The 13,957-nt window shown below is 42.6% G+C and overlaps 1 protein-coding gene across 5 annotated transcripts in view; it reads right to left on the reverse strand.

Moving 5' to 3' along the window:
* The window catches only part of SEC23IP (SEC23 interacting protein), a 90,297-nt gene extending 79,026 nt beyond the window's left edge, over nt 1-11,271 (reverse strand). For all 5 annotated transcript variants that reach the window (XM_079900081.1, XM_079900080.1, XM_079900082.1 and 2 more), the window contains exons 1-4: nt 11,059-11,271; nt 5,214-5,746; nt 2,148-2,370; nt 1,153-1,346 (exon numbers count right to left, since the gene is read on the reverse strand). In XM_079900081.1, coding sequence (XP_079756207.1) covers nt 1,153-1,346; nt 2,148-2,370; nt 5,214-5,746; nt 11,059-11,221 — 1,113 coding nt within the window. In that variant the 5' untranslated portion in view covers nt 11,222-11,271. The remainder of the gene's footprint in view (nt 1-1,152; nt 1,347-2,147; nt 2,371-5,213; nt 5,747-11,058) is intronic.
* Between the last annotated feature and the right edge of the window lie 2,686 nt (nt 11,272-13,957).

Consider the following 13,957-nt stretch of genomic DNA (forward strand, 5'->3'; position numbering starts at 1 on the left):
AACCCCAACTAACATCTGTCTTAACTTCAGGCCAATATTCACCTTTTTGTACTGTTTTGGTTATAGAACAATATTTCATAGTCACTATTATAGAGATTGAGATTAATATTTCTAGGGCAGGCACAATTGATAATGACTATGACTAAGGATTACATTTACAAATTTTCTTTTGAAAAAGCAAAATACTCCACAAAAAATCTGTACTATTATAGCTATAAGAAAAACACACACACACACACAAAAAAAGAAAAACACGTATATGAATAAAGAACAGTTTAAAAAAATATTTTTAAAATGTAACATTTTATTTGAAAGGATGACAAGATTGTGATTTAATTTTTTTCTTATTTCTATTAATTATATCAATATGTTCTTCAAGGACAAAAAAATTTAGTAATTAACAGTCAGTTGCTAAACTTGACTGTCAGCTCCTAAAGAGAACATAAAGCCCAGTCCTTGCCTGAAGCTTTCAAAATATGAATCTAGGGAAGATTAACATTTTAGAGGTCCCTTTTAATGTCAATATTAGTGTTTTAATGTTTAATGTTAGTGTTGGTTACATAAGTTTTAGTTAATACATTAAAAAATAGTAACTAAAATGTTCCATACTCCATTTCCCATGTATGCAGATGAATTCATTTAACTTATTTCAAATATTTAATTACTCAATTATTAAGCAGAATTATAACAAGAAATTAACACAATTATGTAAAACAACATTAACCACCAATTTTAAGATGGCTAAAAAGTCTCACAATATTTGTTCCTATTCTTATATTTGTTTTCATAAACCAGAGGTGAATTTCAAGCCTTTTACTGAATATTAATTTGAAAAGCATCCATCTCCTTGGCATGTGTTGTCAGCAGCATATCACAGCAGCCTAAGCTCTTCTGAAGATTTGATATAAGTACCTTATTATATTAGATCTGTGATGTTCCCCTGAAAAACATTCTATCTTTAGACACCAGGCCACAATTAGTACCTCATGAAAGATGACACCAATTAAAAGGCAATCTTCTTTGCACACAGGATCAAGATAGGCTGTCTTGTAAATAAAGTCTGCTCCACTGTGAGTGGTGTTACATGAGGCTCCAACGTATACAGAGTCTATATGTTTTAAAGAAAAGCATAAAGGAATAAAGCCCACGTACCTCCAGTTTTTCACTGAACTCCTCTGTATAGGGAATAAATCTGCTGTCTGTGTCCCCTTTGTAAAACCAAGTACAGCGTCTCACTTCAGCTGGCTCCTCTTCCCAGTACACGGCTTTCCTCATCCGGTCATAGAGGTAAACGTCGTAGCGCCCTCCATCAGTGCCTAGAACCACACTCTCAGGGTCTGGCTGGACTGGAGCACAAAGACCACATTTTAACTCTACAGTTACAAGGTACATTTAAAAGTAATAAATAATGAATATGGTGACTTGTCTATCCTTAAAGACAAAGAACTAAGCTCATTTTTTTAAAAAAACAGAAGTTTAAGATTAATCTGTGCTGCTCAAAATGATGATTCTTTTAAGTGGAGAAGAAATAACGAGGGTAAAATATAAAAGCATGATCATGAAATAATTCAAATAATTGGTAGTTTTTTTTTTTAATCAAAGCAGCAATGCTCCATGAAGCATACTTCTAAAGAATAGGTGATTTTTAAGTCCCAAGATGAACTATCATCAGGATAAACAAAGAAACCTACTTCTATAGTGAAGACTTCTCAGAGTCTTAACACACTCTTATGCACTATCTCAAGAGATGGATGTAGTTACAGCACTTCCAAAACTCATCTGACCATGGAACACTTTTTTCACAGCATCTTCAGTAACAAGAGTTCCATAGAAAATGCTTTATAAACGCCCTATAGCTACAAACAAATAAGGGAAATAAGAAAACTGACACCTGGGTTATATGAACGACTCTATTTCTTGGATTTAAACTACCTTTAAACAAAAAGGAAAATTACTAAAACATTTCTTCAAATACCTTGCTCAAATAACTCAGAACTTACATTAATATTATCATCTTAAGGTACAGAGACTGGCAGGCTCTACAAGGATTAAAGAATTTGACATTCATAAAAAGTAGGCCATGGATGAATACTCTTCATTTCTCTCTTCCTAAAATCAGATACAAATGATGCAGGATTTGTGCTTACCTGAGTTATAGATTTCTTCAAGATTCAAAGAGTCAAACACACTGAAAGGCATCCACAGTTGCCTGTATTCTATCTCCTTGCAGTAAAACCAGTGGGGTTGGACAGGTTCATATTGGTTTTGAAGTAGAAAAAGAGATGACGCTTGCACAGAGGGACCCGCAGGTCTAGCAGGTGCCTGCTGCTGGGTTGGAGGGGACAGCCCTGGCTGCACTGAAGGAGGAATCTGGGGGGGACAAAAGTTAGGACCATCATGTCTGTCCAAAGGAACAATTCTGTATATGTTTCACACACAAACTAACATAGTAATGATTATCCTAAATATTTCTCTAGACAACTATTTAATAACCAGGCTCCAAAGCAAGTAAAACTTTTAAAAATCTAACAAACCCCAAAATCAGTTGCAAAGTGAACAGGACTTTCTCACACTGGTGGCAAAGTAAACTAATACCTTTACAGAAATCAACCTAGCAGTATGTCTCTTGTGATTTATTTAATCTTTAAAATATACATATTCCTTGGGAATTCCCTGTTGGTCCAGTGGTTAGGACTTGGCGCTTTCGCTGCTGTGGCCCAGGTTCAATCCCTGATCAGGGAACTAAGATCCCACAAGCGCCATGGACAAAAATAAATAAATAAATATAAATAAAAATAAAATGTGCATATTCCTTGACCTAGACATTCCATTTCTAAGAACTTATCCTAAAGATATAATTGTAAAAATTTACCCATAAGAATGTATATCAAAAAGTTATTTATAATAGACAATCAGTGGATACAATCTAAATGTCTAATAGAAACCTGATTAAATAAATCATCTTTTACTCATATGGGGAATTCTCTAGAACCATTAAAAACGTTATAGAAAAAATCTTAATAACACCTAAAATATGTTCACAAAAAACATACATAATGCTTGCTTGCTTGTTCATAAAAAACATACATAATGCTTGTGTTGGGACTTCCCTGGGGGCACAGTGGTTAGGCATCCGCCTGCCAGTGCAAGGAATACGGGTTCGAGCCCTGGTCCAGGAAGATCCCACATGCCCTGGAGCAACTAAGCTCGTGCACCACAACTACTGAAGCCTGCGCACCTAGAGTCCATGCTCTGAAACAAGAGAAGCCACCGCAATGAGAAGCGCGGGCACCACAACGAAGAGTAGCCCCCACTCAGGCACAACTAGAGAAAGCTCATGCACAGCAACAGAGACCCAACGCAGTCGAAAATAAATTAATTAATTAATTAAAAAAGAAAAAAAAAAAAACACTATGCTTTTATCTTGAAAAAAGGATAAGAAAGACATAAAACAAAATAAAAACAGGGTTTTCTAGCGGCAATTTCTATTCAGTTGGCTATTCGGCATTTTTCAAATTTTCTGTACTGAAAATACTTTTAAAATCAGAATACAATTATTTTTTTAAATTTTTATTAAAAATCATTTTAGAATATTCTATCAATGCAAATGTACTGAGGTTGATAACTGTACTGTGGTTATGTAAAAAATACCCTTATTCTCAGGAAATACACACTGAAGAATCTAGGAGTAAAGAATCATAATGTATTTAACTGATCTTCAAATGTTTCCCCCCAAGATTGCACATGTACAGAGTGAGAAAGGGAGGGAGGGAGGGAGGGGAGAAAAGGATACTCCAACACGTGTCAGCGTGCACGTTCACAAATGACAGAACAAATGTTCATGACAGGTAAACCTGGATTAGGGTACTGGGGTGTTCTCTGTCCTATTTTTATTTTTGCAACCTTTTTTTTTTTGCTGTACGCAGGCCTCTCACTGCCGCGGCCCCTCCCGCCGCGGAGCACAGGCTCCAGACGCGCAGGCTCAGCGGCCATGGCTCACGGGCCCAGCCGCTCCGGGGCATGCGGGATCTTCCCAGACCGGGGCACGAACCCGTGTCCCCTGCATCGGCAGGCAGACTCTCAACCACTGCGCCACCAGGGAAGCCCTGCAACCTTTTTTTATATTTAAAATTGTCATTTTAAAAATTCTTAATTAGGAATCTTTACAAAATTTCATCAGCAAACAAAGTATACTAACTTATATTACATGCTACAAATCTGGTTACTTTCCGATATGCTGAAATCCAACATTACCAAGAGTTTGTGTATTGGTAAGATTTAAATTAGATGGTAAAATGGAACCCATTCTTCATCCCCAAGAGAGAAGTCAGGTTACACTCTGATCGAAATACTATTATCTCTGCCACACTGGGCTGGGTTCTTAATTCTTCCTTTCAGTCATTTCCCTTTTTTTTGATTCAGTTCACTTCCCTTTGGAAGTCAGTTGAATAATTAGTGGGGAAAAAAGGCATAAAGGAATTTCATAAAATTTACCCAATGCAAAAGTTATTCCATTCCTCCCCTGAGACAGAGTTTGACTGTCTAGATCCAAACTCCATAAATGTAAATAAAAGAAATTATTGGAGTAATCAATTTTAGTCCCACCAATTGAGTGTTTTGATTGAGTAGTATAATTAAAAAATGAGAAGCTGGCAGTCTGCTAATAATTGCTCCGACTTTCACATGTCCCTAGATGACATTTGTTATTGGTATGTTACATTAAATCTGGAAATATTGGCATATGGTTAACTCATTAAAATCAATTACTACTTCCATAAATAGATAATATAAACTGAAATATGAACCATTCAATGAGCTATCTTTAAAAGATTGTTTACTTCAAAGCATGTAGCTTAAAAAAAATACCCTCTGAAAATAATTTGTCATCATATTGATTATTAAAAGCACAGTGTTGGGCTTCCCTGGTGGTGCAGTGGTTGAGAGTCCACCTGCCGATGCAGGGGACACGGGTTCGTGCCCCGGTCCGGGAAGATCCCACACGTCGTGGAGTGGCTGGGCCTGTGAGCCATGGTCGCTGAGCCTGCGCGTCCGGAGCCTGTGCTCCGCAACAGGAGAGGCCACAACAGTGAGAGGCCCGCGTACGGCAAAAAAAAAAAAAAAAAAAAGCACAGTGTTTTCAAAAACACAGGTTAAGATGAGAGCGATTAAAAATTACAGTGAATAATTAGGATATAAAAAACATGTTTCCATACCGATGGCAGAGATCCTGGAGGCATCTGGTACATCTGAACAGGGGGTCCAGAGGGCGGGGGATGGGTAGGATGGGCCGGTGTTTGGCCCTGCTGCAGCTGTGGCGGTGCAATATAAGGATTAGCCCTGCTGCTTACAGCTGTGTGGCGATATGGATTGTATCCTTGTTGGGGCGTTCCTTGGGGTGGGCTCCCAAAATTTGAAGGAGGGAGACTACTAGGCTGAGAAGGCAGATAAGTATTTATTCCCGTTTGTGAAGCAGGTGGAGCACCATAGTGAGCCTTCGAAATGGATGGTGAAAATGCATTCGACATATCTTGGGATCCGGTGGTAAAAGGGAGAGCAGTTGGGGGCTTGGAGAATGCTGACTGTCCAGCCGATGTTGCTGCAGTTGTTAACGGTGACTGTCCAATATTCCCAAAAGGATCACTACTGCTTGATACCTGAGAGAAGTAACTAAATGTCTGTGGGGTAGACGTGTGAGCAGAAGTCTGACCAAGGAAGCTGTCCTCCTCACCCACATCTGTGGAATCCTCTGAAAGGGAACAGAAGGGTACATGGTTTAAAGGTATGCCATCACTCTGTAGATAAGATTCTATACCGCAGATCTAGCAATTATACCTCTTATTTTGTTGTTCAAACTTACATTTCTGCATTAAAGACAATAATGAAAAACTTTTTTTTCTTTGAAATAAATAACTAGAAAACATGAATAAGAAACAAGAGGGAAAAATACTAACTCATTCGTAAGCTCACCTCCCAGAGACAATCACTGTTAACACGGTTAATATTTTGATACATACCTTTCCACACTTTTAAAATAAATATAGTTATATACTATTTATTTTGTAGACATGTATAAATTATGTAGACATATATGTATATAGGAGAAGGTTTTAAAAATGGAAACAAAATCTATACTCCTAGTTTTACATGTTATTTTGAATACTGTTTTTTCCTGGTAAGAGACAATTCAAATACTGTTCTGCTACCCAAACACACAAAACTTTATTTCTACAGTAAGGACAAGAAACTAAAGTACAGATATTAACTCTGTTGACAACAAGGGGTGTGTCAGGGCTCTTACCTACAAAGCACTCATTATATAAGTGAACATGTGGTATTTGTATTCCTGAGGCAAAGTAGGTCAACCGTTAATTGCCATCCCTAAAACCACACAGTATCACAACCAGATAGTCATTAGAGAATGCCAAGTCACTGGAAAAGTCATTTTCTAACTAAGGGAAGTTCTCCTCACTTCCCTTTGCCCAACTTGATCTTCACTGTGGGTATTATTAGCATCAAACTATTTATCCTCTCTTCTGCTACCAAGTCCTAAAATAGTGATAAAAACATTTTCCTTCTACATGGCCTCAAAAGTCCAGTCTGGGCTTCCCTGGTGGTGCAGTGGTTAAGAATCCATCTGCCAATGCAGGGGACATGGGTTCAAGCCCTAGTCCGGGAAGATCCCACATGCCGCAGAGCAACTAAGCCCGTACGCCACAACTACTGAGCCTGCGCTCTAGAGCCCACGAGCCCCAACTACTGAAGGTTGCATGCCACAACTACTGAAGCCTGCACGCCTAGAGTCCGTGCTCCGCAACAAGAGAGCCACCGCAATGAGAAGCCCGTGCACTGCAACAAGTAGCCCGCACTCACCCCAACTAGAGAAAGCCCGCGCGCAACAACAAAGACCTGACTCAGCCATACATACATACACACATACATACATACATAAATAAACAGAAATAAAAAAGCCCAGTCTACCTTTCCTCAGGAAACTTTTAGGAGGCCTTAGCTTCTAACGTTGTCTTCCTCTTCCTAATCTTTTCCTTCTCCCATCTCATTCCCTCTCATTTCCAATTCCCTCTTATCTCCCACTGCTGGAGGCATAGAGCAGATCAGGAGGGTGGACCCTCTCCCAGCACACAGGCACACTAGTCCCTGCCCTTGAGACCTGCCAAAGGGTGGCCTTTCAAGCTCTGAGCTCCTTCTTGACCTTTACTGAATGAGGCCTTCAGCTCTTAGACTGCTCTCATTACATTTCACACACATCAATTTAACTGAGATACTCCACTATTCAAAATACTCCTCTGAGTTGTTTCTTTGTAACTAAAAATATCTTCCTGCACAAGGGCCCCCCCCCCCCCGCCCCCCGGCACCCCAGGCACTGTCTGCTTATATCGTTCTACTTTTCTGATACATTTCCGATTCCTACCCTCTCTTTTCAGTCACATGAACCTCACTTGGACTCAGATTTCTTAGTTGATGTCTTAACATCTAAAAGCAGAGGAGAAAACCTCTGTGGTGTCTTTCATCCTTTAAGACAACTTGGGATCAACCTGATCCAAGAGACTTTTTTCTGATTAGCATTAATTACAAACAAAATACTGATCTCAACAAGCTGCCAGCCTCACCTCAGGGGCACTTTCTAATTACATGTGGACACATCTGGCATCAAGAACCATAACTTTAATAAGCACCTGTATACTTGTGACACTCCCAACTCTGTCTCAAACTGAGACTGATCTTATGTGTCCCAGAACCTATCTTCCAACTGCCTCCTCAATACTTTTTGACAGGTTCAGCCACATATACCTCAGACTTAGTAAGCCTGAACTGAATTTGTCATCTTAACTGTCCCCCTTCATGTCCCCCCTTTTACACATATCACTAACCTCAACAGATGTCTGCCAACATCCATCCAGACACTCAAACCAGAAATCTCCTCTCTCAGACTGCTCCCTCCCCCTCACACCCTTCATTTAATCATTCAGATCCTCATTAAAGAAATATGTACACAGTATCCATTACATGCCAGGTGGTGCTATGTCTTGGGGCTGAAACTGAACAAAGAGAAGGGGACTCTGCACTGCACAGCCTGGACCCCCGTGAGTCACTAAATACCATCAATTCGACTGTGTAGAAATCTCTCATATCTGTTCCCTGCTCTTCACACCCAGTGTGGCTGACCAGGGCTAGAGTGCCACAGGCTCCTGCCTGACTCGCAGTGGCTTCCAGATCGGCCGCTCTTGCTACGGTCAGCTTCACTCTGGTGCAATCTCTGCAATCTCAGGAAACTCCAGTCTTTCTGAAACACACCTCTAATCCCACTGCCTTGTTCAGAACCCTTCAAGGGCACCCTCCACACCCCACAGGGTAAACTACAAACTCCTCAGTGTGGTGTCTGAGGCCCTTCGTGATCTGGGCCCCGCTGACCACTTGAAGCACTCCCCTGCATTCACTCTAGTCACATGGAGGGATGCAGCGGGGGAGGGACGGGGCGAGAGGGAAAAAGCACGGGATGGAAAGAGAATGTGAGCACCTACCACCAAATCCCACCAAATCAGCAGGTTTCTCTCACACCTCCAGACTCTCACATCTCTGTCTCCCCAGACTCCCTAATTTCTATGTATCCTTCAATATTCAGCTCAAGAACTGCCTCCTCTGTGAGGTCCTGAAGGCCCGAGGGATATCCTCTCCCTGGTCAGCCAGCCTGACAGCCACAGCTCTCAGAGCAGCCTATCAATCCCTCTTTCCAGCCGTCATAAACCTGTATCACAATTACTTACACAGCTGGGTACACTGCGTCTGTATATACTGTGCAGTCGTGAGGGCAATGCTGTCTGCTCCTCTGTGTCTCCCGGACACCGGGAACAGGGCCTGGCAAACGGAAGCTGCTCAATCCAGGTTTGTGAAATGGAATTGCTTCCTATGTGTCTCTTTCACTGACATGATTAACTGTTGCTTCCAATGTGACAGGTTCTCCTTTTGTCTCTGGAAATTATCTGAATGGGTTTCTAATGATCAAATCTTTTTTAAAGGTAGAAAAATATTTGTTACAGAATTTTAGTTCTAAAAAGTATTAATTTTCCTATTAAAAAAATAAACCAGGCTTCCCTGGTGGCGCAGTGGTTGAGAGTCCGCCTGCCGATGCAAGGGACACGGGTTCGTGCCCCGGTCCAGGAAGATCCCACATGCCGCGGCGCGGCTGGGCCCGTGAGCCATGGCCGCTGAGCCTGCGCGTCCGGAGCCTGTGCTCCGCAACGGGAGAGGCCACAACAGTGAGAGGCCCGCATACCGCAAAAAAAACAAAAATAATAAAAAAATAAATCATCTCCAAGAAACAATAGTTTTCAAGACAGGTAAGTTATCCTGTTACTTAGCAATGAAGATGTTTAGCATTTACGGGCAGTAACAGACACAAACAAATTATATAGCAAGGAAGATGGGGCATGAATCAAACATCTGTGAAGCAGAGGATGACATGAAAACCCCATGTACAGCCTTATTTATTCCTGCAACCTCCCAAAGCATTCTGCTGCAGCCATGCTAGTCCTCCACCAAAAATGGCAATGATGAACCTTTCAGCCACACTATCAAAACAAGACATACATATTCCTGACTGCCACCCTTTCATTTATTCAATAAGTTTCTATTGAAAAATCGGTCTACAGCATACCAGACACTGTTCTAGGCATAAGTTCCTGCCCTCATAGAGCTTACATGTTAGTGGGATAAGATAAACAAATATGGGACTTCCCTGGTGGTGCAGTGGTTAAGACTCCACTTGCCAATGCAGGGGACAAGGGTTCGATCCCTGGTCTGGGAAGATCTCACGTGCCACGGAGCAACTAAGCCCGTGTGCCACAACTACTGAAGCCTGTGCGCCTAGAGCCCATGCTCCGCAACGAGAAGCCACAACAATGTGAAGCCCGCGCACCACAACGAAGAGTAGCCCCCACTCACCATAACTAGAGAAAGCCCGCGTGCAGCAACGAAGACCCAACGCAGCCAGAAATAAAAAGTAAAATAAATTTAAAAATTTTAAAAGGATAAACAAATATTTGTACACATCAGGTGGTGATAAGTACCAAGAAGAAACATAACACAAGGGAAGAGGAACCATCATGTATTGTCTCTGATTTGCCCTTCTTCACTTCTCCATGAAACTTTCCTCAGTCTTCCAAACAAGAATAAATTATTCAACAGGAAAATATTCAACATTTACTGAGGATCTATGTGCTAGGCACTAAACAAGATCCTAGAAATAAAAAGGTAAATAAGTTATAGCTGCAAACTTCAAGAAGCCCACAGTCCAAATAGAGAGGCAGACATGTTTATTTCTCAAACATTTATATAACACTATGTGCCAAGCACTATATTCCGTGCCTGACAAAAATCAGTTCACTTCTCATCACAGTCCATATGGAAAATGAAGAACAGAGAGGTAAAGTAATATGCCTGAGGTCACACAGCAAGTAATTGGCAGGGCTAGGGCTGGAATACAGTCTGTGCTCCCCAACACCAGGTCTGGGTTATGCCACGTAATCGTTAAAAAGCAATCTCCCTAGACAATAATAAAGATATGTACAAAGTGCTAAGATGCACACAGGAGTAGGGACTTGAGAACAAGCAAGGGCTCCTTAGAGAAAATGATGCATCGCCTTGAAAGATGACTGCGTTCTGTACCTCTACTTTGCAAATACTACGTGTCTATCCTAAAAGATATCCTACAGTATCCTAGGAGAGGAGGAGGCACTAATTTTTTTGCATTCCCTGCAAGCACCTGAGTGTCCAACAGGAGGTGTTCAACAAAAATCTGTGGAATGCCAGTTCAGGAGTGTCCAGCACTGGGAACAGTTCCTTCCACGAAGAGCTTGGCCCCCGCCCCCAACATCCCAAAGTCCTCAGGACACTCAAACCTGGCCACTGATGGCCCTGGCAAGGTACCAGAGGGTCGGGTCCAGGCACAAGGAAAACCTCCCCTCCGACCCTCGCCACCGCCCGCCGCCCGCCCACCTCCCCGCACACACTTGCCCCACCGGATCCTCATCTCCTTATTACCTCCGGGCAAGAGCAGGGAGGCCGAGGCAGCGGCAGCCTGGGTAACTGGGATAAAGGGCACGTTGAAGCTGAACTCCGTGGCCGAGGAGGAGAAAAGTAAGTTCGTGCCCGACGAGGAGTTGGAAGCTGCGCCTCCGCCACCGTTAGGTTTCCTCTCAGCCATGGCTGCGGCCCACCTTCCGTTACACGTCTACTGGGGGCCGGTGCGGAACCACCAGCCGGAAACCGGTCACTGTCGGGGCCAACAAACTTCCGCACTTGCGCACAAGGGCCGGAACTCCGGACGGCTGGTCAGCCTCCCTCTGCCTTCTCCTACGATGCCGCCAGGAACCAACATGGCGGCGCAGGCTTCACGCCCGGGTCCTAGCACGTGACACCCTCGGCCGCTGCCGGGGCCGGAAGGGAGGCAGAGGTGGAGGCCGCGACTGAGGTTGGAGCGTGGGAGAGGGAATGCATCTGGTTGTGAATCAAAGTACTAATCGGCACTGAAAATCTCGGCTTGCGGGGGGCTCTCTAGGCTTCCTAAAAGTACCCACAGAAGCGTCTAACTAGATAAAATTTTGGAGGAACAGCGAAAGCACGCAGGCGCAGGTAGCAGAGTGCTAGCTGCTGACAGAGGGAGGAAAAGGTGTGGGGGCCATTTGCAGCTAAAGTCTAGCCAAACTCACCAATTGTAACCAAACACCCGCATCTAACCCGCCCACGTTGTTTTGAACTGAATTGAACTCTTGTTTGTCATTCGCCCAGAAATAGAAATGGTAGAACTTTTGAAGTTTTTAAGCCAAAGAGAAGAAAAAAAAGTTTAAAAGTGAAACCAGGGAATTGACATTTAAAATAGGCGTGTGACTTTTTAAATAGTTTTCTACACCTGTCTAAAATAATCTGACTAGTTTAATCCTAAAATGCACTATGGATAATTTGGATATAATTGTCATCTTTCACATAGTTAGAGATTATGAAAGAAAAAATAACAGATAATCAACTTCTTGGAGGGTGGGAGAGGGATAGAAGAAACCCAAAAGAAGCTTTCAAATAATGAAACTACCCTCTCCCCCAGCTGTTCACACCTATATAGTATCTGTTTATTTATTAATTCAACAACTAGTATGCTTACTGTCAAAACAAAACAAAAACAAAGCCAGATACTAGTTTAAAGCAATAAGGATAGATTTTTATTGCATTAAGGAAGGGGTTCATCGTGAACTGAACTTCCCAAAAACAAAAGGCTGGAGACTTTAAAGACTGGCGTGTGCTAAGGCAAAGGCATCGAAGGGTGCCAAGGGGTGTTGGTCCATGTGACTGGGCTTGTTAATTGGCACTTATATGGAGCAGAAATTAACTTCTCATATCTTTATGACATGCAGTGGTACAAGTTAGAGCAAGGTACCCACCAGGCTGGGAGGAGACAGCTCTCAGGTCCTTGAGAAGGCAGTTCTGGGTGACAAAAGATTTATATCCGAAAGGGGTGGAGAAAGGTTTTATAATCGCAAGCTTTCTAAAGTAACTGCTTTAAGGGAGGTTCAGGGCCTATATGCCTATCACCTGGTTTGGGTTGGAAGAAACAGTAAATTCTCCTGGCAGTGTTGAGCTTTCTCAGGCAGGCATTTTAAGGGGAACAGGGTTCATCCTGGGGACATAGCCTTAAGCTGTTGGTAGCCATTCTAGAGTTTGGTCAAGGGGGTCTTTGTCATTACTATGGGTGGTCGAAGCAGTATACTAAACATTGGGGTACCATGGTATACAAGATAGACACAGGACCTTTCCTTCTTGGAGCTTACAGTCTGGTAAGGAAGACAGACAACTAAACACATAATAACAATAAACTGAAGTGTGATGAAAATAATGTACAATTTCTCAAAGTGTGTTGTGTGGAATACTGACACCATCAGGAGAGGGAGGTGTAACCCTTTTAGGGGAGGGATAGCAACTATTTAGAACAATCAGACCATCAACAAAGGACCTACCTCATCTGGAGTGACATGAAAGTCTTTCCTGAAGAAGAAATATTAAAGTTGACACCTGAAAGCCAATGAGTAGAAGTTAACCGGAAAAGCTTGGAGGAGAGGGACCGGAAGAAGTGGTGAGAGACAATTACAGATAAAGTTACAGTATGTAGGGTTACCTTAAGATGCCATATTTTTTTTTTGCGGTATACGGGCCTCTCACTGTTGTGGCCTCTCCCGTTGCGGAGCATAGGCTCCGGACGCGCAAGCTCAGCAGCCATGGCTCACGGGCCCAGCCGCTCCGCGGCATGTGGGAGCTTCCCGGACCGGGACACGAACCCGTGTCCCCTGCATCAGCAGGCAGACTCTCAACCACTGCGCCACCAGAGAAGCCCAAGATGCCATATTTTAATGTTAAAAGAAACATGGGTTACCCCATGGCTGGAGCCTAGTGAGCAACTGGGAGAAAGCTGGGAGATAAGAATGAAAAGTAGACCAAGGCCAGATGATACAGGGTCCTTACAAGTTAAGAGCAAAAGGGACTGAAAGAAGGATTTAAAGGAAGGTGGAGAAATAACATTTGCTCTGTAGAAAGTTCACTCTGTCTTCAGTGTAATAAAATAGATAAGGAAAGAGCAAGCTTCGGGAGCAGAAAGAACAGTTGGCCGACTGATGCAGCGGACCAGCTGAGCAATGATGGTGGCTCAAATTAGAGCGATTGGAGTAGGAATGAACAGAAACAGGAGTAATTTCTGGGGAAAGATGTCAGATTGAACAGCTGTATCTTCATTTTCTTCTTCCTGAAGCTCTGCTGAAAACACAGATGGATTTGCTTGTTTTTTTAGGCATAAACCCATAAGGATGAGGAAAATGGGAGAAGATTTGGCAGCAACAGATTTTGGAAGGCACCAAAAAGTAGGCAAGTAGTAGATGATTTAGCAAACCAGTAATGGGGA

This window comes from Stenella coeruleoalba (genome assembly GCF_951394435.1).
Source record: "Stenella coeruleoalba genome assembly, chromosome: 16".
Classification (NCBI taxonomy): Eukaryota; Metazoa; Chordata; class Mammalia; order Artiodactyla; family Delphinidae; genus Stenella; species Stenella coeruleoalba.